This window comes from Lycorma delicatula, chromosome 9 (genome assembly GCF_047948215.1).
Source record: "Lycorma delicatula isolate Av1 chromosome 9, ASM4794821v1, whole genome shotgun sequence".
NCBI classification, from domain to species: Eukaryota; Metazoa; Arthropoda; class Insecta; order Hemiptera; family Fulgoridae; genus Lycorma; species Lycorma delicatula.
In genome coordinates this window covers 30530172-30555913 of record NC_134463.1, presented here as the reverse complement: position 1 = coordinate 30555913, position 25742 = coordinate 30530172, and the positions used below count along the sequence as shown (strand labels likewise).

At 29.6% G+C, this 25742-nt stretch overlaps 1 protein-coding gene across 3 annotated transcripts in view; it reads left to right on the top strand.

The window, feature by feature from the left end:
- Positions 1-5111: 5111 nt before the first annotated feature.
- Positions 5112-25742, top strand: part of LOC142329846 (trehalase-like) — a 96229-nt gene continuing 75598 nt past the window's right edge. For all 3 annotated transcript variants that reach the window (XM_075374709.1, XM_075374711.1, XM_075374710.1), the window contains exon 1: positions 5112-5435. In XM_075374709.1, coding sequence (XP_075230824.1) covers positions 5302-5435 — 134 coding nt within the window. In that variant the 5' untranslated portion in view covers positions 5112-5301. The remainder of the gene's footprint in view (positions 5436-25742) is intronic.

The window sequence follows — 25742 nt, the reverse complement described above, 5'->3', positions numbered from 1 at the left end:
AGGTGTATATTCTTGCACAGACTCGGGCCAATCTTTCCTAAGATATGTAATTAATTTAACCCCAACCACCAAAGTACACCGGTATCTACTCTCTAGTATTCAAATTCGTACAAAAGCAAATAACTTTTACTAGGATTTAAACCTCAAAACCTTCGACTTCAAATATCAGCTGTTAAACAACTGATTTTTACAACTTTTTAAACAATTGCGACGACGAGTTAACTACAAGACCAGAAACCCGGTTGGCCCATAATTTAAAGGTTGATGTTTTAGTGGACATACTGGTAAATTGATCTATTTACTTTGGCAAAAATTTTGGTCCTCCAAAAATTGTTTCTATTTCTTTTCTTTATCTTGGGAATGTTCCTATAGTAAAGACTTTGTTAACCAGCGATTTTAAGATTTCGCGGACAATGTTTTTTTTATGCAAGTAGAAAAAACTGCGGAATATCTACTTGAGTACTTTTATGTAGACTACATTAGTGATTTTCCCTTCAGGTATAAGAATGACCAGAGTGTAAGGTGAGCTCATTTTGGAACAACTTAAGGGAATTTGAAATCGTTTGAAATCAAAAAGATATTTTGATGGTTTAAGAGATATTCAAGGAATTAACACCGACTCACCTTTGCCACACTACCCGTTAACACTAGACGACCGTAGTCAACTCCTAGAATACAATTATTATTCATTAAATATTATTGAAATTTAGAATTTTCATACAAAATTTTGGTCCCCCTTCTTGTAATCCCCCAAATTGGCTTTCTGAAACATTGAAACATTGTCTTTTTGTTTTGAAAGAAAAATTAAAATACCAATTTTCGTAAACTGTAATATCCTCGGTTTTATATAATTTCATGAAAAACTTTGCCTCCCTTTATCATTCCCCAAAATAAAGTTTTGAAAAATAGTGAAAAACATATAATTTTATTTTCAGAGGATTGTATAAAAACAGATTTTCAGGACTTTAACTCCTTTGGTTCCTGAGATACAGCATTCTCATTAAATATTTGGACCCTACTTTCATTTCTTTATAGACGGAGTTACCCAAATCCTTCCTTTCCTATGCCTACGTTATAAAAACAGTGTTCATAACGGTTTGAACTGTGCGTTGATGAGTCAGTCAGTCACTTAGAACACTGTTTCATTAACTCTTTTTTACCGGGTAATTCAAAAAGGACTTCACGATTTTAAAAGAATATAAAAATTTATTTAGATTACTTACAGATTCGGTTGAGATCTCATTTCATATCAAAACGAATCAGGTTTTAACTCAAGTAGTTTATTATTTCCTGTTTGTTTTGGTTTCAAGATTTTCAGTCAGTAACTGCATTTCGTAGAAAGTGCGGTAGGGAGCCTCCTATTAGGCATACAGTTTACTCATGGCCCAAACCTTCTTTGAGACAGGTTGTTAAACATATAAAATTACCATGACGTCCACGCGTCCCTGAAGCTGCTCTAGAACAACATAGAAAGCTTTGCACGTGTCTAAAGAAATCAACTCGACGTTCGTCACGTGAGACTGGCATTCCACAAACGATTATTTGGTGCGTATTACGTAAACGATTGCACTTAAAGCCGTACAAATTAACCATGGTTAAACACATTACAGACGGCAAAAAAGTTGCCCGGCTGCAGTTTTAAGTGGAAATGATAGATAGAATTGTAGACAACGATATATTTTTAGATAATATAATTTTTAATGATGAATCAAGTTTCACATCAATGGCAAAGTGAACCCTAAGGTCAATGTTTTTTGTGCCCTAAGAAAACAAATACTGTACGGCTCGTTCTTCTTCCAGGAGACAATCGTAAATGGTATCGTTTATTTGGACATGTTTCAAAATTTTCTAGTTCTCCAGTTAGACGATGATGAACAATATGGATGCTATTACTATCAGCAAGACGGGGCATCATTTCACTACTTTCTAGAAGTTCGAGATTTTCTTGATATTCGATTCCCAGGTCGGTGGATCGGTTTGAAGTTCAAATGCATGGCCACTTAGTTTCCCAGATTTGACTCCGCTTTCTTGTGGGGTTTAATTAAAAATCGGGTTTATATTCCACCTTTGCCTGTTGATCTTGTTAAGCTGAGACTTTGAATTAGGCTGCAACTGCAGAGGTAACGCTCGATTTGCTGGCTACAGTCTGGAATGAAATCGATTTCTAGTATGATTTCACGTATGTCGCATTACAAATGGAACCCATATCGACGTAAAGTGAATGTTGGATAACAAACTTGATGTGTTTTTCTATGAAATGAGACCTAATTTGTAAGTCCTTTTCTAATCACTCAGTATTTTCAAAATGTAAAACGATGGACATAATTTTTCATTAATAGATTTTGGTTTTTTTAAAAAATAAAGTCGTTAATATTTATTTCATTAATCTAATAAACATGCCGGCTTCCGTGGCGCGAGTGGTAGCGTCTCGACCTTTTATCCGGAGGTCTCGGGTTCGAATCTCGGTCATGCATGGCATTTCACACACGCTACAAATCATTCATCTCATCCTCTGATGCAATACCTAACGGTGGTCCCGGAGGTTAAAAAACAAAAAAAAATCTAATAAACATACATTGCATTAATCTAAAATGCCTCTGAACACTGAAAATAAAATTATAATTAAGAAAAAATCATTTAATTTTCATGTATTAACGAGTAGAAATACATTCAATTATATAAAATTATTTAATAAATTTATGATATAAAATGTGATTAAAGCAGCTAAAGAAATAATTGTAAAATAAATGCTTTTAACAAAAGAAAGATTTTTAGAATTTTAGAAAGATTGATTCGAATTACTCTACTTTGTGCGTTTTAATTCTTTTTCTTTTATACTATTAATATATAACATACAGCGTGTTCGGAAAGTCTGGAAACTGCTTAATTATAGAAAACTGAATGTGAGAACGTTACCAGAATAAATTTAGTTTATTACCATATCATAGAAAATACTCTGAGTTGTGTTTGAAATTATTGTAGACCATCTTGGATCCGCCATATTGAATTCAACTTCATTTTTTTAAATGGTATGATGGTCTTATTATATATGATTTTAATTTAGATTTGAACGGGAAAAACTTTAGTGTAAACCCCTTAACCATACTTTCGTCCGTGTTTTAGATATGACCATTAAATTGCCCAAAGTGGAATAAAACGGTCGTCTTCAACCTCAATTCAAGATAAATATTTTCGGTAGAAATGGGGATAATTAGATATCATGTAACATTGAAATTTCATGCTGGAAATGATTCTGCAAACCGTTTTCCAAAATATCTTCTCATTACGTAATTATTCGAAATTTGCCATTTCGATATTCGATAATGAAATTCTGACAAAATTAGAAATAGCTAATTCATTACGTTTATTTATTTGAAATTAGAGAAGATAGGTGATTTATGCAAAATTAATGAAAGAATGCATCATAATTTCAATTAAAAAATATTTATTTCAGAGATAAAAATTGAAGTGGTTTTTTTTAATATTTGGTGGTGGCTTGGTTTTAATATTTTTTTTTAATGACCTATGACATAATGCCCCATTAATATTTAAATATTTTTAAAATGGTCCATGACGGCCATTTAAACTTTTTAATTTTAATATCTTTGCAGCCGCTGCTTTATTTAAAGTTGTATTATTTATGAATGGATTTCAATAAATAAGGTATCATTTTCTTTGTCATAAAACGCTTAACAGTTTTTTTTTAGATAAAAATAACATTTAAATAAATTATTTTTCGGTTTCAATTAAAAATAATAATAAAACCATAGTAATTTCTTTTAAAGGATAATCATGATTATTATTTGATATCCATTAAATAATCGTATTTATCTACCGACTGGATACATTATATTTAACGCAATAATTCTTCTTATAGAAAGGAGTTCGTTAATTTATCGTTTTCTACTATTTTAACTGTCTTCTGTTATGATTATAAGACATTTTTCATATCTGAGATGTTATACAAACACTAAACTAGCTTCTTTTTTGGAAAGTAATGATGTACACCAGTATGAAAACAAAGGGAAACCTCTTCGCTCCTCATTTTCTCTAGTAACCATGGAATAAGATACTAGTTTTTACTACGAATGAACGGCACCGTTATGAATATATATATATATTTATATCACAAGAACACAAAATATTCAAATCCGGTTAAGTCAGTACGCAAATAATAGAAATAAATATGAGGACGCATATGAAATTTTATTTAGATCACAAATATTCCATATTATAATTCTTCAAATGAAAACAAAACATCGTGTTTAGTTTTACCGGAAAAAAAAGAATTATAATATGCAATATTTCTGATATAAATATTTTATCTGCATATTCATATTTATTTCTATTATTTGTGTAGTGACTTATTTGGATTTGAATATTTTGTGTTCTTGTAATTTTAACATCCATTGGAGAATTTGTCATTTATTACTATTATTGTATACATATTTTTTTTTTCTTGATGATAACGCCACGTAAACTTAAAGATCGTGCGTGGCATACGAAATTGGAATTTTGTAGCAGATGAAAAATGCCATTCCGGACCCGGATTCGAATCCGGGTCCTCAGGATGAAAGGCCGAGACTCTACCACTCTGCCACAGAGATCGGCAAATTATTATTATTTTTAAAATGCAATCATTTTAATTAGCCGATAGCAGTAACACGGCTGTTTTTTTTTTTTTTTTTTTTTTTTTTTTTATAAAATTGGCTAGTAATTATTTTAAAGTTGGAAGTGCGATTACGTACGTCGTGTTTATATTATAATAAATTAATAATAATACACGATTAAAGATTGATACAATTTAAAATATATCTGAAAATTAAAATTTTAAATTTGGGACACATATCTACAATTGTTTATTTTTATTTACATTTGCTTTTATGTAATTTTAATATGTATTATGACAATGGAAAGAGAAAATTTGATATGATTCAAAACAATTACGATGTGAGAGATAAAATGTTAATGTAAAACAGTATGAATGAGTTAATGAACAAGAGTTAGAAAATGAAAGGGAAAAATAAAGTGAGAAAGAGTTTAAAAAAAAATATGTTTATAAGAATGGAAGGGGGATTGAGCGGTATTTATTTATTTGCTGGTGAGTTTTGTTCGCAGAGAAGTCGGTGGGGAACTGTTGGAATCAAGACATCGCATAACCTGTATCTTGCAAAAATGAAACAAACATAAATGAGAGAAAACGGTTTGTTTTTCTTGTAGTTACTTACGTTTCCTTCATTTTTATCATCATCATCATCATCATCATTATTATTATTATTACAAAAAAACTTCTCATAAAAAATGGAAAGTTATTTATTAGTGGTTTTCAATTTAGTAGTGTTGTTTATTGTAACGGTATTTACAACAGACTGTAGAACTACTGTTTCAGTTTCTCCGAATTACTTGAATACTAAATTTAAAAAATTATGTAAAAGGTATGTATTATTACATAACTATAATTGAAATTATTACAAAATTTTATTAGATTATCGTAGTATTTAGTCTGATAAATTACTTATTAAGATACAATAAATGTTGTATAAATTTATTACATTAATATTTGATTATATTACATAAATTTTTAACTATCTATATTTACTTTTAATGTACAACTAACAATATTATTTTACAGATTTACATATCAAAAAAGATGAACCCGATAATTCGAATGTCTTTAAAACTAAACTTTCCGGTAATCCAAACAAACATTAATCTTTAATCCGTGAAAATAAGGCAGTCAAATTCAGAAATAAAATATGATGCAGTGAAAAATGTTAATAAATGTTTAATGGTGACCGAATAATTTCTATTTCACTGACGAAATAGAATATCTACTTGTTCAGTTTGGGAAAGACACTAAAAAAAATAATTGCCTTTTAAATAGAATAATAAAATTTCAATATGGTTTTCTTTTAAAAAACCTTTAAAATTAAACCTATAATTAAATGATTTTATTTTTGTATTAAATTAATTTGTAACGAATTTTTACATTTGTATTTTATTTAGTCGTTAATAAGAACAAAGAATTTATAAATTTTCTGCATCTTGAAATTAATAAATGTTGTTACTGAATTTTTAATAAACAAGAAGATTTATTTCTTTTTCAGTAATTCTTGCTTGTGTTTCTAAGCTCTAGATCAGCGATCTCCAAACGTTTTTGATCGCGTACCCCTAAGACGAAAATTAGTTATAAGTTGTACCCTATATAATATAATATAATGTGTGTGTGTGTGTGTACGTTTGCGTGCGTGTGTAGTAAAAAAATAAATTATACTACTACTCTAGCGTATCCCCAAGTATCACTTTGCGTACCCCCTGGGGTAGGCGTACCCCACTTGGAAACCACTGCTGTATCATCAAATACAAATATTTAAAAAAATATATTAATATGCAAATATTAATGAATTCCCTAAAAAAAATTGGTAATTTCACGATAAAGAAAAGTGGTACTTACGTATTAACGCCACCGCAGCTATAGCTTTATTTAAAAACAAAGTAGTCGATCGGATTTCGGTGAAAAATGAACAGTCTCTTTATTAATTTTAATAAATGGTTATTTATATTTATTTATTTTATAAATATAATTTAACCAAACTTAACCTACACTCGCTTCGCTCGCTGACCTTGACGACTAATTAACACCGAAATTTTTTAAGTATTTATTTAATAAATTCAGTAATTATTGCAATTATTTATTACTTAAATAATCAAAACACTCCTGTTAATTAGTCAAGGTTAGCGAGCGAAGCGAGCGTAGGTTAAGTTTGGTTAAATTATATTTATAAAATAAATAAATATAAATAACCATTTATTAAAATTAATAAAGAGACTGTTCATTTTTCACCGAAATCCGATTGACTAGACTGTTTTTAAATAAAGCTGTAGCTGCGGTGGTATTAATACGTAAGTACCAGAAAAGTTAAAGAGAGCAAATAATTTTTTTTTCGAAAAAATCCATTTTCCGGAAACATGTTAAGTATAAACTTTTTTAAAAGCCTTCTTTTAAACCTTATAATTTTTTTTTGTGATTTATTTTTTGTTACTGTGAGACAAAAATTTACCAAGGTAAAATATATTTTATTGATACAAGGTACCAAATAAATTGAAATCATACTCAAGGTTATTTAATTTAATATACTAATATACATTATTAAGAAAAGTAAATATTTATCAATTGGCAGAGAATTTTTTTCTGATTGACAAATTTTAGAAAAATAAGATTATATCTCCATGTTTTTTTTTTTACTTATTGATAATGAATATCGTGTCAGAATAAGAATTTAACATAGCTGTGACTTTTTATGATGTCAGTTGATAAAAACTAGTATTTTTTGTTAACATTGTTATAATTTCCTTAATGTAAATCTTATATTAAAATCGAAATTTAACATCTCTCAGTATATTAAAAGATTGCAAATTTTAATTTTTCGCAAATATTTTTTAAGACAGTTCCGTACATTTTTGTTAAAAATATTAAAATAAGTTAACATTTTAAGTACAAGAACTTTTCTTATTACAATTATTATTTTTATTATCTTTTATTTTTAACCTCCGGGACCATCGTTAGGTATTGATTCAGAGGATGAGATAAATGACAAGTAGCGTGTGAAAATGCCATGCATGATCGATATTCGAACCCGGTCAGGCATGATTAAAACTTTAATCCAATATTTTTGGTCATAGAAGATTATTTATTATCTTATGACTACATAGGATCACTTTAGGTCAGTTCATTATACAAGTCTCTTCGATGGGACTATTTGGGCCTTGCGGTTTTCCCAGTTCTCTTTCATACGTTCCGATTTTTGTGCAATTTCTAGTGTTGAAAATGTTCGTGTTGTGAGTTTTTTCTTGTGAGTGTGAAAAGAGTGGTTTTTTCTTGATTTTCTTGTTTAATTTTATTTTATCTGTGATGTAAAGACAATCACATATGATTGTCTTCTGATGTAAAGACAATTTCCTTCAGATCCTCCCTTATTTCTCTGATGCATCTATATCCTGTATTGGTGTTTTTTCGAGTCAAGACTGTACTGTACTAACTGTTTCAGAAGTCTGTAATTTTGCATCCTCATGATATGTCCAAAGGAACCTAGTCTCCTCTTACGCATGACCACTGACCGTCTTTCTAGTACTTTTTATTGATGCAGGTTCTTGCAATTCTTATTTCAATTCACTGGAGTCTGTCTGTCTGTCTTTGATTAATGAAATAAAATTTTATGTATGTTTCATTTTTTTTTTGTCTTCAGTCATTTGACTGGTTTGATGCAGCTCTCCAAGATTCCCTATCTAGTGCTAGTCGTTTCATTTCAGTATACCCTCTAAATCCTACATCCCCAACAATTTGTTTTACATACTCCAAACGTGGCCTGCCTACACAATTTTTCCCTTCTACCTGTCCTTCCAATATTAAAGCGACTATTCCAGGATGCCTTAGTATGTGTAGTTTGTCTCTTCTTTTAACTATATTTTTCCAAATGCTTCTTTCTTCATCTATTTGCCGCAATACCTCTTCATTTGTCACTTTATCCACCCATCTGATTTTTAACATTCTCCTATAGCACCACATTTCAAAAGCTTCTAATCTTTTCTTCTCAGATACTCCGATTGTCCAAGTTTCACTTCCATATAAAGCGACACTCCAAACATACACTTTCAAAAATCTTTTCCTGACATTTAAATTAATTTTTGATGTAAACAAATTATATTTATTACTGAAGGCTCATTATATTTCTTAGCTTGTACTATTCGGCATTTTACATCGCTCCTGCTTCGTCCATCTTTAGTAATTTTACTAACCAAATAACAAAATTCTTCTACCTCCATAATCTTTTCTCCTCCTATTTTCACATTCAGTGGTCCATCTTTGTTATTTCTACTACATTTCATTACTTTTGTTTTGTTCTTGTTTATTTTCATGCGATAGTTCTTGCGTAGGACTTCATCTATGCCGTTCATTGTTTCTTCTAAATCCTTTTTACTCTTGGCTAGAATTAGTATATCATCAGCAAATCGTAGCATCTTTATCTTTTCACCTTGTACTGTTACTCCGAATCTAAATTGTTCTTTAACATCATTAACTGCTAGTTCCATGTAAAGATTAAAAAGTAACGGAGATAGGGAACATCCTTGTCGGACTCCCTTTCTTATTAGGGCTTCTTTCTTATGTTCTTCAATTGTTATTGTTGCTGTTTGGTTCCTGTACATGTTAGCAATTGTTCTTCTATCTCTGTATTTGAACCCTAATTTTTTTAAAATGCTGAACATTTTATTCCAGTCTACGTTATCGAAAGCCTTTTCTAGGTCTATAAACGCCAAGTATGTTGGTTTGTTTTTCTTTAATCTTCCTTCTACTATTAATCTGAAGCCTAAAATTGCTTCCCTTGTCCCTATACTTTTCCTGAAACCAAATTGGTCTTCTCCTAACACTTCTTCCATTCTCCTCTCAATTCTTCTGTATAAAATTCTAGTTAAGATTTTTGATTCTTTACTAGTTAAACTAATTGTTCTATATTCTTCACATTTATCTGCCCCTGCTTTCTTTGGTATCATAACTATAACACTTTTTTTGAAGTCTGACGGAAATTCCCCTTTTTCATAAATATTACACACCAGTTTGTATAATCTCTCAATCGCTTCCTCACCTGCACTGCACAGTAATTCTACAGGTATTCCGTCTATTCCAGGAGCCTTTCTGCCATTTAAATCTTTTAATGCTCTCTTAAATTCAGATCTCAGTATTGTTTCTCCCATTTCATCCTCCTCAACTTCCTCTTCTTCCTCTATAACACCATTTTCTAATTCATTTCCTCCGTATAACTCTTCAATATATTCCACCCATCTATCGACTTTACCTTTCGTATTATATATTGGTGTACCATCTTTGTTTAACACATTATTAGATTTTAATTTATGTACCCCAAAATTTTCCTTAACTTTCCTGTATGCTCCGTCTATTTTACCAATGTTCATTTCTCTTTCCAGTTCTGAACACTTTTCTATAATCTACTCTTCTTTCGCCAGTTTGCACTTCCTGTTTATAGCATTTCTTAATTGCCGATAGTTCCTTTTACTTTCTTCATCATTAGCATTCTTATATTTTCTACGTTCATCCATCAGCTGCAATATATCATCTGAAACCCAAGGTTTTCTACCAGTTCTCTTTATTCCGCCTAAGTTTGCTTCTGCTGATTTAAGAATTTCCTTTTTAACATTCTCTCATTCTTCTTCTACATTTTCTACCTTATCTTTTTTACTCAGACCTCTTGCGATGTCCTCCTCAAAAATCTTCTTTACCTCCTCTTCCTCAAGCTTCTCTAAATTCCACCGATTCATCTGACAACTTTTCTTCAGGTTTTTAAACCCCAATCTACATTTCATTATCACCAAATTATGGTCGCTATCAATGTCTGCTCCAGGGTAAGTTTTGCAGTCAACGAGTTGATTTCTAAATCTTTGCTTAACCATGATATAATCTATCTGATACCTTGCAGTATCGCCTGGCTTTTTCCAAATGTATATTCTTCTATTATGATTTTTAAATTGGGTGTTGGCAATTACTAAGTTATACTTCGTGCAAAACTCTATAAGTCGGTCCCCTCTTTCATTCCTTTCGCCCAGCCCGTATTCACCCACTATATTTCCTTCCTTGCCTTTTCCAATGCTTGCATTCAAATCTCCAACTATTATTAAATTTTCATCTCCTTTTACGTGTTTAATTGCTTCATCAATCTCTTCGTATACACACTCTACCTCATCATCATCATGGGCGCTTGTAGGCATATAGACGTTAACAATCGTTGTCGGTTTAGGTTTTGATTTTATTCTTATTACAATGATTCTATTGCTATGCGTTTTGAAATACTCCACTCTCCTCCCTATCTTCTTGTTCATCACGAAACCTACTCCTGCCTGCCCATTATTTGACGCTGAGTTAATTACTCTAAAATCACCTGACCAAAAGTCGCCTTCCTCTTCCCACCGAACCTCACTAATTCCTACTATATCCACATTCACCCTATCCATTTCCCTTTTTAAATTTTCTAGCCTACCAACCTTTTTTAAGCTTCTAACATTCCACGCTCCGACTCGTAGAATGTTATTTTTTAATTTTCTGGTGACCCCTTCCTTAGTAGTCCCCACCCGGAGATCCGAACGGGGGACTATTTTACCTCCGGAATATTTTACCAAGGAAGGCGCCTCCATTATTGCTATGTGAAAATGCAGAGAGCCACATTTTCTTGGAAAAAAAGCAGCTGTAGTTTTCCATTGCTTTCAGCTGCGCAGTACTCAGAGGACTGAGTGATGTTGATACGGCCGTTTAAGTCATTGTGACTCACGCCCCTAACAACAACTGAAAGAGCTGCTGCCCTCTTTCAGGAATCATTCCTTAGTCTGGCTCTCAACAGATACCTCTCCGATATGGTTGCACCTTCGGTCCAGCTACTCTGTATCCCTGAGCACTCAAGCCCCCTCACCAACGGCAAGGTCTCATGATTCATAGAGGAGGCCATAAAGGAGCATGTGTTATCCACATCAAATTTTTAAACTTCTAGGTTCTAACATCGGTTAAAGTGCTTTATTTTACTGGGAATTTTTTATTGAACTGCATATATATTTTTTTTTTGAGGTGAAATTTCTAAATTTAAGTTGTAGCCCATTAACCACTTTTTTTTTAACCTCCGGGAACACCGTTAGGCATTACTTCAGGGAATGAATGAATGATTTTAAATATTAGAAATTTAAACTTTTTATTTGTTAATTTGTATTATGTTCACGTGAAGGATTTTCCTTTATTTTTCCATATAAATGCTGGTATCGTTCCTTTTGTTTTTAGTATAGTAGCATATTTACTTATTCCTTAACTAATCCATACATTTTGTAATTATTTACTGAGCTGGAATAAATATTTAATTATTTCTTTATAATAATTTTTAAAATATAAGATCCCTGAACTGTACATTAATAAATTATTACTTTTCATACCACATGGACAAATTTAGCGTTTTTAATATTACTCGCTTTTTAATATTAATTTTATATTTTTTTAAATAAGTATTTTATTCTATAAATTATCATTGTCTTATTTATTTCCAATTAAATATTTTACTATTTAATAAATTGTTATAATTTGAATTTCTAAACTTAATATAAACTTACGATCAAACCACTGAACCGATTTAATTGTATTTACCATTATGAAAAGTCTTTATAAAAATATTGGTGAAAATCTAGACTGAGAAGTTCAAAATTTAAATATAATAATCGTTAAAAAATGCTAAAATGTGTGTAAACTTTAATTTTAGAATTAATAAAAAATTAAAAAGTGTAATTAAAGTAATGTTGTCATGTTAAACTAAAGATTTTTTTACAAATATAGATTAATATCTACAAAACTGACCGCTTATGATGAAATGTTATTATGATAATGTATGTCAAGTGCAGCTAATTTTGCGATGTCCAATTAGTCTTGTAGTAAATGAGTTGTATTAAGATTATATTATGTTATTTCTTTTTAAATTACGAATTGTAGATAAATATGTTTAATAATAATACGTTTCGAGGAGTTTTCTTAGTAATCGGTGGTAAAACATACAAAAATTTATTAATTACAAGCCGATCCAAATTTAAATACAACGCGTATGTTTTTTTTACTAACATCAAAAATTTCCGTAACTCATGGTTACCTTACATTAGAAGTATTAATTTTACACTGAGGTGCCAGATGAGTTTATTTTTAGAAATGCGAAGGGATTTAGTTGACTTTGTCAACAAATATGTTTTTTGCTACTAACATTGCAGTGAAAGCATGGGCTACATTCACACAATTATAAAACATGTGGCGGCGCCTAATTAACCATAATAGAAAAATACATCTAAAAACCTATACAAATTGCTGTACTTATGACAAAAAATTTTATCTATCATTGAAATTAAAAATTTAAATATTTAACTGCTGTTCTGACTCCAAACTATCCTGTAACTTTACTTAACATAAAAAGGACATCCGCATACATTTCATAAAATAATAAATAAATCGTAAAAGAATTTTTTATTATTTATAGTTTACTTATCTTAAAATTCATAACAATAATATTTGGTGATCTGTCATGGATCACAAGTAATTTCTTAAAATGACTAGACCATTTCGACTTGTTGCATATCAACATGATAATCCTTAAGTAATATATCAGGTAATATGAACCTAAATTAAGTGTATATTCAGGATTAATAGAGTTTATATTCAGGTAATATATTCAGCTCTTAACTAATACCTTCACTTTGGCATTCTTCACAAGGACTGGCTGAGTAATGAGCTATCATTAATCTCAGAAAAAGCAAGTTTAATTGAGTCTCTTGTTTTACATAATAACTTAAGTAATTTATTTATATTTTTTTGCGATGAGTAACTTGATAATAATGAGATAATAAATAATTCCAAATAATCTTATTTTACTTCCCAGTTTTTTTATTTTTATAAATCTTATAACTGAAATTTAGCTTAAAAATGAAAGATAATTATTATTTCTCTGACTTCTTTTTATTATAAGTTTTCGTGGTTTCTGTATGAAAGAAAAAAAAAGCTGACAACACAGTGTAGGACTTTGCCCTCACGCGGCACAACTTAATTTAAAATATTTATGATTTTATTTAATTATTTTTTCGTTTATTTAACTGGACTGGTATAGCCACGAGACTTAACGCACCTGGTACCGAGTCGACCGGGAGATGGAGTTCGAGATCTAGCTAGACCTAGTTACTTTTTTACATTTTAAATATTATTGATTTGTTTAATTATAGCGTTCACCTGTGACGTCACAACATAGTAGTTTAAAGCATTTTTTGGGGTAGGGGTGCGATTTTGCAAAAAATATTTTCAAAATATTTTTTTTTAATTGTTAACAAATGTGCCTAAGAAAAATATGATCTAATTATGCGAAATTTCGAAATACAAGAGAGTGACCTTGCTCTACAGCCTCAACCACCTTGATCTTTTAAGTTGAAAATTTAATGGTATCATTACGCCATATATAGAAGTATTCTGACTAAATCGGTCCAGTAGTTCTGGAGATATAAGATGATCTAGAGGCCAACACTAGACACCCATACATAAAATTTTCATCTAGTTTTTTCGGTTCCTTAGATGTCAAAACGTCAAGATTCAGTAAAAATCACAGATGCCCAAATTTTACCGATTAAAATAGTTTTTATTCTACAGCTAAAGCTCTGCTACATCGCTATCTAGAAGGAAAGTAAAGGAAAAAAAAATTTTTTTAACTTGCGAATAACTAATCTTTTCTCATAATTTAACTCACTCAAGTTTGAGTATTTTTGGTCGTGCGTTTCTTCAGTTAATGTTAAATTTTTATTGACAGGTAATATTTAATCACAATTCTATTTTTAAATATAATTTAATTTATCTGCGATGTAATAATGATTATTTTTTATTACAATACCTAACACTTAACTCAACATAACTAAAAAGAATTTACTTTTAAATAATCGTTTACCCGAAAACAAAATTACTACTGTTAACTGGAAAACCGTTGGTCGAAAAAAGGTCAAATTTTTAAAGAACAGTATACAAAAAATTAATTATTAGGCAGCACATGGAGCATATTATTACAAAATCGAGTACGTTTAAAATGTAATCAGAAGACGGTACTTATCTTTAACTTTGCTTCAGTTAATAATTTCTATAATAGAATTGTGCAGGTTAACGAAGAAATAATTTAAACTCCTCTAGATTTTTTCATCATTTAATAAAGTTCAAATTTCATTAAGGTTTAAATTTATCAGCAAATATGTAATGTGACTGCTATAATTGATATAGTAAGAATTATTAATATGTCTGTCCAGTAGGATAAATGAAATAATAATTAAACTGTTTTTAAAACATATTTTTGTGTTCATTTAACATATTTTTTAATCCATTTTGCTATAATAAAACGAAGTAAAGAGATGTTTTTCCACACATAATAAATATGGTTTCTTATATTGTTAGATAAAACATGAATAGAAAATCGTTTGTTAACATAGTATATCTGTAAGAATATTTTAAAATCTATGTAATATTCTGCAAGACACTAAATATCAAGTATATTTAGTCCTTGGACATATGCGTTGGTTATTCATATCGTAAGAACTCCTATCGATGGATGTTCTAATTGCAGATTTGCTGTTAAGTAGAATCCTACAATAGTATAGGTGCAGGTATCCGTATCGAAGAAAATTTAGCGTAAAATACAGTTTAACAGTTTAGAATGCGCAGTTTTGACAGTCTTAGGATAGGGCTGTATTCTTTACAAAGCGTACATAAAATGTATATTTAATATTGACAGATATGATATAAATTTCATCTGTATTTTCTTGATTAAGAGGATGAAGTTTTATTTCTGATATTAAAATTACTGTTGCGACGTCGACGGGACGTCGTTGCGGTAGATTTCAGAGCGAGGGTGGACTATATATGTTCATAGGTGATGAATGAAGACAACATCTTGTTGATTATGAAGGATTGTTTAAATGTACGCCGTCTTGGCGGTTTAAAATAATTTTGTATCCTAATACTTGTGACTTATAACTTAACTTTAAAGATAACAAACATAAGCTAAAACTTAAAATGATTTTCATTCGAACAAGAATTGAGAGAGTCCATCCGGACACGACCGCCTTGGGTCAGGTATGAGTGCAGACTGGTTACTTGCTACGTACAGTGCTCGAGGGAGCAGCTTGTGCCGTAGAGTGGCTTGATGATCTGGTGACTATAGTTTGTTGTGGGCACCCTAGCCCCGCTAGGTTTCAGCACCCAACGGCAAACGGGGGTAAAAACGTAACAATTACAATTATCAATCAACATGATTTCGTTTCTATTACACCGAAGTCCGAATGGCAAAATTTATTTTCATAAGTGATGTCAAAATGGCTGAAACAGTGTTAAGAATAAGGAAAATATTATCATGCTGAGATTTATAATAGTTGAATTATCGACATATATGAATGGTTGAGATGAAGTCATTTTATAAAAATTATTTTCCATGTACTGTAAAAGTTGTATTGACATTATTAACTAATAAATAATATTTTAGAAACAACTGTCTTTTTTGTCAATAGTGTTTAATTAAAATTCGGTATTTCTTTTCGGAATCGGTTAAAAACATTGTTTATTACTTCCTTTCACGAAGTACAAGGAAGTATTGTAACCGCGAAAAATTTCGGTTTTCAGATTTCAATGGAAATATTCATTTTCACCATCCCTGATTCCATTTTGACTAGTTCCGGCGTGACATCTGTACGTACAGATGTTACTGCAATTAAGGAAAAATCCAAGTTAATTGCAGTAATAAGCCCTTTTTGAGAACTTTTCAACGACATATTATAAGTGGTACTTATTTTCATTGGTTCCAGAGTTATAGCCCAATAAAATTTTAATTAATGAAATATTTGGATCTTAAAAGGGATAGCCACATCGGTGAGAATCCGACTTCATTTCCTTTTGTCTTTAACTTTTTTTTAATTTAAATATATTGATTTATTAGTCATTATTAATCTCTGATTGTAAAAAAGTATATTACAAAAAAAATGTAAATTTTAAATCACGAATAATAAAATTGATAACGTGAGTGTATATACATCTGTATATTAACAACACCCCTACATATTGATATACATTCAAATAGGTGAGAGGTATTTCTTGATTACATAAAATGAGATTTTTATACATATATTTTTTTGCATACACACGGGCACACATACACACCCACATGCATTTATTTATTTTATAAAATTTCGGTTTTATGAACATTATTTAATAGAATAATTATGCTGTAAAAATAGACAGAATGATTGACTGTTTTTACTGAGCTATTCAATAAGTTGCAATAATATTCTGCTTTTAGAATCCATTGTTCTGTTAGGAAATCAAAATTTCTCTTAATTCGTATATTAAACCGTAATTTTTCTTACCGGAGTAACTGGTTTTTTATTTTTTTATTTTGGAGATGTAGTGTTTTTTGCTGTTGCTTTTTTATTTCAGGAGAAAAATAGAATTTCATCATTAATGACAATAGGCTGTAGAAAGACCTCCATCTTTATAGCGTTTCAGTGGTGTTTGAGTCATCTCCAAACATGTTTGCTTTGTTCGTTCATTAAGATTTTCAGAATAAAACGTGCTCATACTTTACTATACTGAAATTGATTTTTGATAATTTGTCAGTTCTACCACCTCTGATATTTAATAAAGAAATAATAACCTCTCCTCGTAATTCGATTATTATTTGAACAAGTGATTGTTTGAATTTTGTAAACAATCTCTTCTGTTATCAACGGCTTTGGGTATCGAAAATGAATCGCATTCTCGATAAGTTATCTCGGATAACTTTGTTTTATATCAAAAATTAAAAAAATCTTTGATGATTTCACGGTTTTTGTAAGAAAGCTGTGAATCCATTATTATAAAACTTACAAAAGAAACAAGGTTCTAAAAGAACAACCTTCCCCGTTCGACGAAACGCTGAGCCAGATGCAAGTATCCAACTTGTGATTTTTATGAGTTTCACGAAGCATTTTGACTACTTAATCATTTTCAGCTCCTTCGCTAAGATAATATTCGAGTGCATAATGCATCGATTGATAAAAAAACAATGTATAATATCGCGTGATTAATAAATTAATAAATAAAATTTATATAAATAAAATAATAAAAATTAGTTATGATGTGTATATAAATTATGTATCTTATTTTATTATATTGATAATAATATTTTAATTACCATACAAACAATCACTTATAATAGTTAAACAACACGTAATCTGTTTTAAAACGTGTAAGTTTAAATTGCATGATTTGTTATAATGGATCACGAAATCTTGAATATACATTTATTAAATAAAGGAAAAACAAAGTACAGTAAATAGTTATCGCGCATATACAGATGGAATGAGAGATTGTAAACCTGACCCCCCCCCCTCTCTCCGTGAGGGGGAGGTTACAGAAAACGATAAAATGAGAGAAATATAATGTGAAATTAAAATTTTAAATCGTATTTTAAAATTATAATCTTCAATATAAATAATGACAAATTAGTTTAGATAGAAAAAACAGTGAATGGTAAAAATTAATGAAATAATTACAAAACCTATTAAATAATATGATACCTGTTTATAAAGAACGCGATGAACCGACGAAATAATTGCACTATGTCAACAGTAACAGTTGATATTCTTGCTAAAGAAAAATTTGTACTGATCACTGATAGATGTAATGATTTTCTTCTTTATTCTTTTTCTTTTTCTTCTGATTTTCCGCTTCTTCCTTTTCCTTTGACTTTATTTTCTTCTTTCTTTTACTTCTTTTGATTATTCCGCCTATTCTTTCTTCTTTCTATTATTTTCCTTTTCTCTTGCATTTTTCATTCTGTTTTGGTTCTTTTCTAACCTTCTAACCTTCTAATTTTCCTTTTTTTTATTTTTCTTATTTTTTAAACATTCTTCTTTCCTTTTATTTCATCTTTTTCACCTTTTTATCTTTTTGTGTTCCTTATTTGTGTAGTTTTTTTTCTTTGTCATGCCGTTGAATACTTGGTTAAAAAAAAATTAAATTAATTGTTTTGTTTTATCTTTAACTTCTTTCATTTTTAAATATAAAATTTACGACTAAACGAGATGGGTTAATTACTAATTAACAACAAAAAAACCGTCTATGAAAAAAATTTTACACAAGTCAATTTTTACCAAGTTATGTAATTCTATTAAAATTTATTTTATGTTAACTATTTATATAAATTTTCTTTTATAGTCGTTATTACATAATCAAATTAAAGTTTTGTGTGTGTGCGTGCGTGCGTATATGTGTGTGTGTAATTTTACTGTATTGGTTTATTTAATGATAATAAAGTATTTTAATTATTTTTGTTAATCTCATTTTCAGATTATTTTTAACAAAACATATCTTTTTAAACAATTTGTCAACTTTATGTGAGCATAAAATTATTATGGGACTCATTTATACGTATATATTGTTATGTCACTTTTTAAGCATTTATTTCATAGTGATATGAATAATTTTAAAAAAATATTGATTCTTCGTATTGTAGAAAAAATATATATTGCATCATCAGCATTTTATTTTCTTCAAACTCATTTGTACGACTGACAAATTGTTTTGATATTTTTTTCGTACTATCAGCTCAGACGTTTTGGAATTACAAGAGCAAAGATTATTATTTTTTTTCCCATGTCTGCCCGTTGTTTTCTCAAGTTAAATTTTTCTTCTCTACTTTTTTAGTCATTCTTACTGAGCAAGTACATAAAAAAGTAGCTCTACAGTCAGTAATTAAGAAGTGAGGTTCCTAATTAAGTTATTCTAGGAGGATATTTGTAAGCCTGAAAGGCATATTTAGATTATGATTTTAAACTGTATTAGATTTCAACTATGTCCATTCGATTACATCAGTGTTGTGTTCTTTTATTATTTTTCTACTTTATAATATTCAAATATATTAGGATGTAGTTTTTTTACATGTATGTAGACTTTTGATTATCTTTTTGTTGTTAATGTTCTTGTATTTTTTATTTCTTTCCATAAAGTTGTTGATAAATTCTGATTTTATGTTACTACAAAGTACTTTTATGTAATCATTGTGTCTTCAAATGATCAGATAGAAACATAGTTTATCAAAATAGGAACAAAGCCAAAATTTTATTGTTGTTTTTCAACGATAAGGGAGCAATAATATCCAATAGTCTGTTAAAATTTGTTAAAAATTCTTTCGACAAAGTTTTCAACCATAAGAACATTAAATTATAATATCCTTCCTTATAAACTTACAAATATATATCAGCAGGAATAACTGTTTGTTTTAGGATTCAGACTGTCTTTATATTTTTTTTATTTTAGATTTAAGCCTTATCTATTTAATTTATAAAGTTGGAGTACACTAAGACAAGAGGGCTGCCTAAATTGAAGAATTGAAACTTAAAATGTTTTTAGAATTAAATTTACACTTTCTGGGCTTGCCTAAAATTATTTTTTTTTATTAAAACTTTTACTTTATATATTGTTATTTTAAAATCCCAGCTAAAAATTCTTCTCTTATAATGTTTCATAAGTGCTATTTATTTGTTAATTTATATTAATTATTTTTCTTTGTATTTTCATACAATCTTTTTTATAAATGTATACGTTTTACTGTATATTGTCTTATACTTGAAGCATTAAGGTTTATTTTGATTGTTATCATTTTTTTTTTTTTGTTAAATACGTTGCATCTAATTTTTATAAATATTGAACATTATTTTTAATTCTCTTTTATTTTTGCGTTAGTGTGCGTGATATCTACTTTCCGTTATCTTGGACATTTCAAGTAAAATATCCAAATTAGGGTCTAAGAGTGTTCAACTTAAAGAGGTACCATCGCTTGGTTTAGTCTATAAATAATAGTTTACTGGTGAACATTTACATAATAATTATTAACAGAAGATGTTGAAATGATGCCCATCCATATCTACACAATTGAAAACACGTTTAACCACGTTCCTGGCTACTTTTTTAGCTGTACCCTGTCTATTTCTTGGATGGCATTGGTAATGGTTGTCTTCAATTCTTGAAGAGTGCGCGGACTGCTCCAATAAACAATTTATTTTAACTAACCCCTCAGAAAGAAATTTGTGCTAGTAAAATCAGGGAATATTGGTGGCCACAATTCATTTAGAAATGATTCTTCTACTTAAAAAATCCTGCATCGGAATGTGAGCTATATGACAAGTGACGCTGTCCTGTTGCAACCAATAACCATGCTCATCCTCTTACAAAAAGGCTCTGAACTGTTGGATAATTTTTTGGTAGACGGCAGCACCCATAATTTTTTTCAAAAAACAAGGGTCCTATTATTCGTTGCCTTGAAACCGCATACCATAGGCCTATTTTTTGTGGGTGTAAGGGAGATTCAAAGAAGATGTGCGGGCTTTCAGAACCCCACATCCGGTAGTACTGACTTGGGGTTAAAATTCTGGTTTCTTTATTCTGTTTTCACAGATAAAGGTGAAACCACGCTTTATCTTTGAAAAACACTTGATCTAAAATGCCATTGTTGCCTCTAATGAAGTTTTCGACAGTAGTGAACTTTGTTAGCATAACCGGCATTAGTTAGCTCATGGAAAACCTTTATTTGGTATGGATTTCAGCATTCTCCTCACTGCAGTAGTGTGGGCTGAACCTAGTGAAGTGTTCTTTTCCCGGCTTAGTCTCCTCAAATATTATGAGGTTTATGAGGAAATTATGTAACTGCCGCTTTAATGTCCTGTACGAGCTGCGTCGTTAAAACTGACTTCTGTCAGGTACGTTTTTGGTTTAACACCGAACCGGTTTCACGAAATTTTCTAACAAACTTCTGAATAACACTTTTCACTGGAGCTTCCTTTTCAAATTTCTCCTTGAACTTTCCCGCTACACAACATGAAATTTCGTCTCTAAATACTTTTCCAACATGAATACTAAACAACACACGATTATATAACCTTGTTGAAAAGCCAGTGCTGGACAAAAACTGCCAGTACTCAAACTTGCAAGCAAAAAAGTACAATCCACTCCAGCTCCAGTCGTACCAACATCGTCCACATTATTTTATCCATCTTACACCAATATATGCATTTTAACAAAAATGTGCATTTAATATAAACTATTGAGTGATTGGACCTTTTTTAAGTTGAACAGTCTGTGTAAGGTTTGATGATTTATATGGCGAACAGATGTTAATTGTTGTTAGTTTATATTGTTTTGATTGGTTACTTTTTCTGGTCACACTGTTTTTGTGTTTTCTCAGTATAATATTATATTGTAATCAATCTTCAGGTCAAGTGAACTATTATGGTCTGACCATGGGCATTTGTTGCTAAACGCCTGCACGCCAGTACATTCCGTGTAGTATAGACTATGTAAACAGTATAACAGTATAGTAAACACATTTTAAACACATAGTAAACACATATTTTAAACACATAGTAAACACATAACAGTATAGTAGCACATTTTCCTAGAAATCATGGTACAATAAAACTTGAAATATATTTACGGTATTACTACTATAAAAACAACGGGAATTTTTTGAGTGAATTCCTAAGCGGAATAGTAAAATACTTTTGGATAAAAATTTTCATTTAACATTTTTAAACTATTTGTTAATGATTTATTTATTTAATCAGTATTTAGAGATACGATTTTTTATTACGTACTGTATTATTTATATTGTAATACATAATAAACAAAGCCATAAAAGTTATTCATTGATTGATAACAATAATAAAAACGTTTACAATGAAACAGTGTTTACAAATTAAACAACGAAAATCTTATAATATATTACTTACTTGTATAATTTACACATTTGGATAACGTAACTCTAAAATGAGTTTTATATCTATAGACATTCGATGTGATTGTTCAGTCGTCGATGCAAAAACGTTATCAGTATTTGAATTGATAAGGTTTTATAAAAAAATTAGTTTCTATTTAAAAGCTGCATTTTGGTTATATCACTACAAGACTGCATGTGTTAAAGAAACTGTATGTGTTAAAACTGAGGAATTGATATCAAAAATGAAAGAATACGATTGATCTGTGGAACCTCTGCACTATCCGATACATTTTGTTTATTTATTTTTACTTAAAATAATTATTTTGGATAATTAGAAATTTAACCACGTACTTTGCATTAAAATACATATTAAATATCAGTGGGTAAAAAACAATAATTTAAATGTTGATATCATATTTATTATTGTTCTAACGTAATTTAAGAAGACTGTTATAAATAGAAAATAATTACTACTTATAGATTCGTAGAACAAATTTTGAAGAAATTACGCTAATAAATACTTTAGATTACTACAAGTGACAAATTAATTCAAGATTAAAGTGTACAGAAAATAACATCCTATATCTAAGTAACGGGAAATCGCAGAAACCGTTGTAGGGTACTCATGCTAAAATATACTTATTTCATCTAAACGCATTCTGTGTGCTCTTATAGCATCTTTATTTCTTTTTCTTTTTTTTTAGTTCATCAGTTGTTCTACTCACTTTAAAACTATAGAAGAATTCAGTATGAGGAAAGGTTTGGAGTATATCGCCGCACGCATTTTTAATACTTCTTTTAAAAATGTTAACTATTTCAGTATTCAACATCTTTAGGTACCTTGATCATAAATCAAAACTTTCGCGTGCGATTTTTCTTCAGTTGCAATAAACACTGTCTTAATTATTTTAAAAATTCACCCTATATCAGTACATCAAAAAACTTTCTTCTCAAGCTACGTAAATTAACTAATAAAAATAACTTTAAAATTGCTCATAATTTTAAGTTTTTATGATGTAATTACTATATGTCTTTTATAAAAGTTTTTACTTGGCCAATCCATTCAGTTAGTTTATAGTTCTTATAGGTATTGTATGGATTAATACAGATACCAGTGCATTTATTTTTTTCTGAATAATCTGAAATAATTCACGGATGCTGAAAACTTAAAAATTCAATTTAATTTACTTACAAAAAAAAAAAAAATTGAAAAAAATTGAAATTGTTTTTAAATTCTACATTTATAATAAAAGAAAAAAATATTCGACTGATATTGAATGCACTTGTATACGTGCATAAAACTTTGAATTCGCCACAGATGGAAACACATGCAGTATACGTAAACAGAATAATAAGGAATGTTGTATAAAAAATATGAAGCAAATTATTATAGTACAACAAACACAAAACCAATGCATAACTTGATTATCAAAAATAATTAAACATAATCAAAATTATGTCAAAAATAACAAAACCGCCTAACGTTTATTATTAACACGTAACCACAATTTTATGATAACCATGTTACTTTAATTAACATGTTACTTTCATCATGATGATAACAATAAGTAGTTTTCAAATTAATTTCGAAGCATACAGTTGGTGTTGCCAATCTAATTTTTTAAAGATCTTAATTCGTTGTACTAAAAACAGCTGTTTTTAATTTAAAAAATTCTTAACATTTTTCAGTTTATTTTTGTTTTTATTAATAAAAGGCGATTTTATTTTTGTTTTTCATAGACTTTATAACATTATGTTTCTCAGAATTAAATTTTCTACAAGTTCTGATAATAAAATCTATGCATTCATTGATTATTTAACAAACTTATTGTACTTCAAACCTAAAAATACGTGTTTTTCGTCACCGAATTTATCTGTTTTACGTTGATATCATGAAAACTACAGCAGATAAAGTTCTTGGACCTATTTTATTAGATTTTTCAGGTCCAAAAATCATTAAATTTACCCCTTATATAACGCCTTAAAAATTTCAGTATGACCTCATTTCACTGGGGTGTAATCCGTTCAAAGTTTTCTCTAGTCGTAACTTGATAAAAAGCGTTTTCGGACATATGTTTGTATGCATTTTCCCCTTATTTTAAGCTTTAAAACCAGTTCTGAAATTATTTCTTATTCCTTCTTAACCACTTTGTATATAAGTTGCGGAAGGTTTTTGTTATTTACTAGAATTGTCAGTATAACTGTATGTTGTTGCTGTTTTTCATAACCGTAAATAAATACGTGAACAATTTTATACCAGACTGCTTTAATTGATTCCATACCAGAATCTATTGACGTGTCGTATTAAATCGGAATTTGATCGGCATTTCCTATTTACTTCATAAAAAAAATTATTTTCTTCTTGTAATCGAATTATGCGTCTAAAAAAGACCATTAATTTTTCCTCATAGGATCCGCCAAACATTGGCAAGTAAGTTTACGTTTTCTTTTAAATCTCTATACTTATTCATGAAATTACGTAGCCACTCTCGACTTACAAATCTTCATTATTTATTTGAAGTTCCTTCTCTATTTTTTAACTACTTCTGTAGGTATATAAATCCTTTGTGAATGAAGACTTATCTTCTTCAATGTAACAGTCTTCTCTTATATTCAAGAAGGTTCTTTAATATAGAATAATTACTATTCAGAGCGCTTTAATGTAGGACAACTACTATTCAGAGCCCACCGACTGCATTTAAATATTTTTGTTGAAGGACAAAATTTTCTTATCGATGTAACACCTAGTGAGAACTTAATTATTAGACAGCCTTAAATGCCTGCTATTTCTACAATATGAATAATATATTTAAACAAATTAAAACTGTCTGAAAGTTGACTGGTCACCCATTATTTTATTTAATTAAATACTGGTTAACGATGTTTAGTTCTTTACTTCCATATCTTGTTTTCTTTTTTAAGTTTATTTATTATTATTATTTTTTTTTTTGGTAGCCATGCTTTTTAATTTTTTAAATTTTATTTTACTACTTAATATTGTTAGTGATCATCGAAAAAATTCACGATTCGAAAACTTATGAATATAGCGTATTTAACGTACTGAGCCAAATGAGGAAACTAAATATTTCAATTTATTTATTTAATTGGCGTATACCAATCTACACTTATAGAGTTCTCAAGCGATTAAGTTCCTCGAGAATTTTTATCGTGCGTATCATACAGAAATTTTTTGGGATCCAAACAACTAAACTCTCCCTCACGCGACTCGGTTATACGTAGGCCTGGCCCTTGGCAAATATGTTGAGTGCTCAGATCTACGACAGCTCTATCTAGAGTAGTCCCTTGTAGTTTATGTACACCGTCACAGCCCACCACATTATTAGTTGCAGCATACACTGTTCCACTTTGCTCTGTCCTCCTAAAACATCAAAC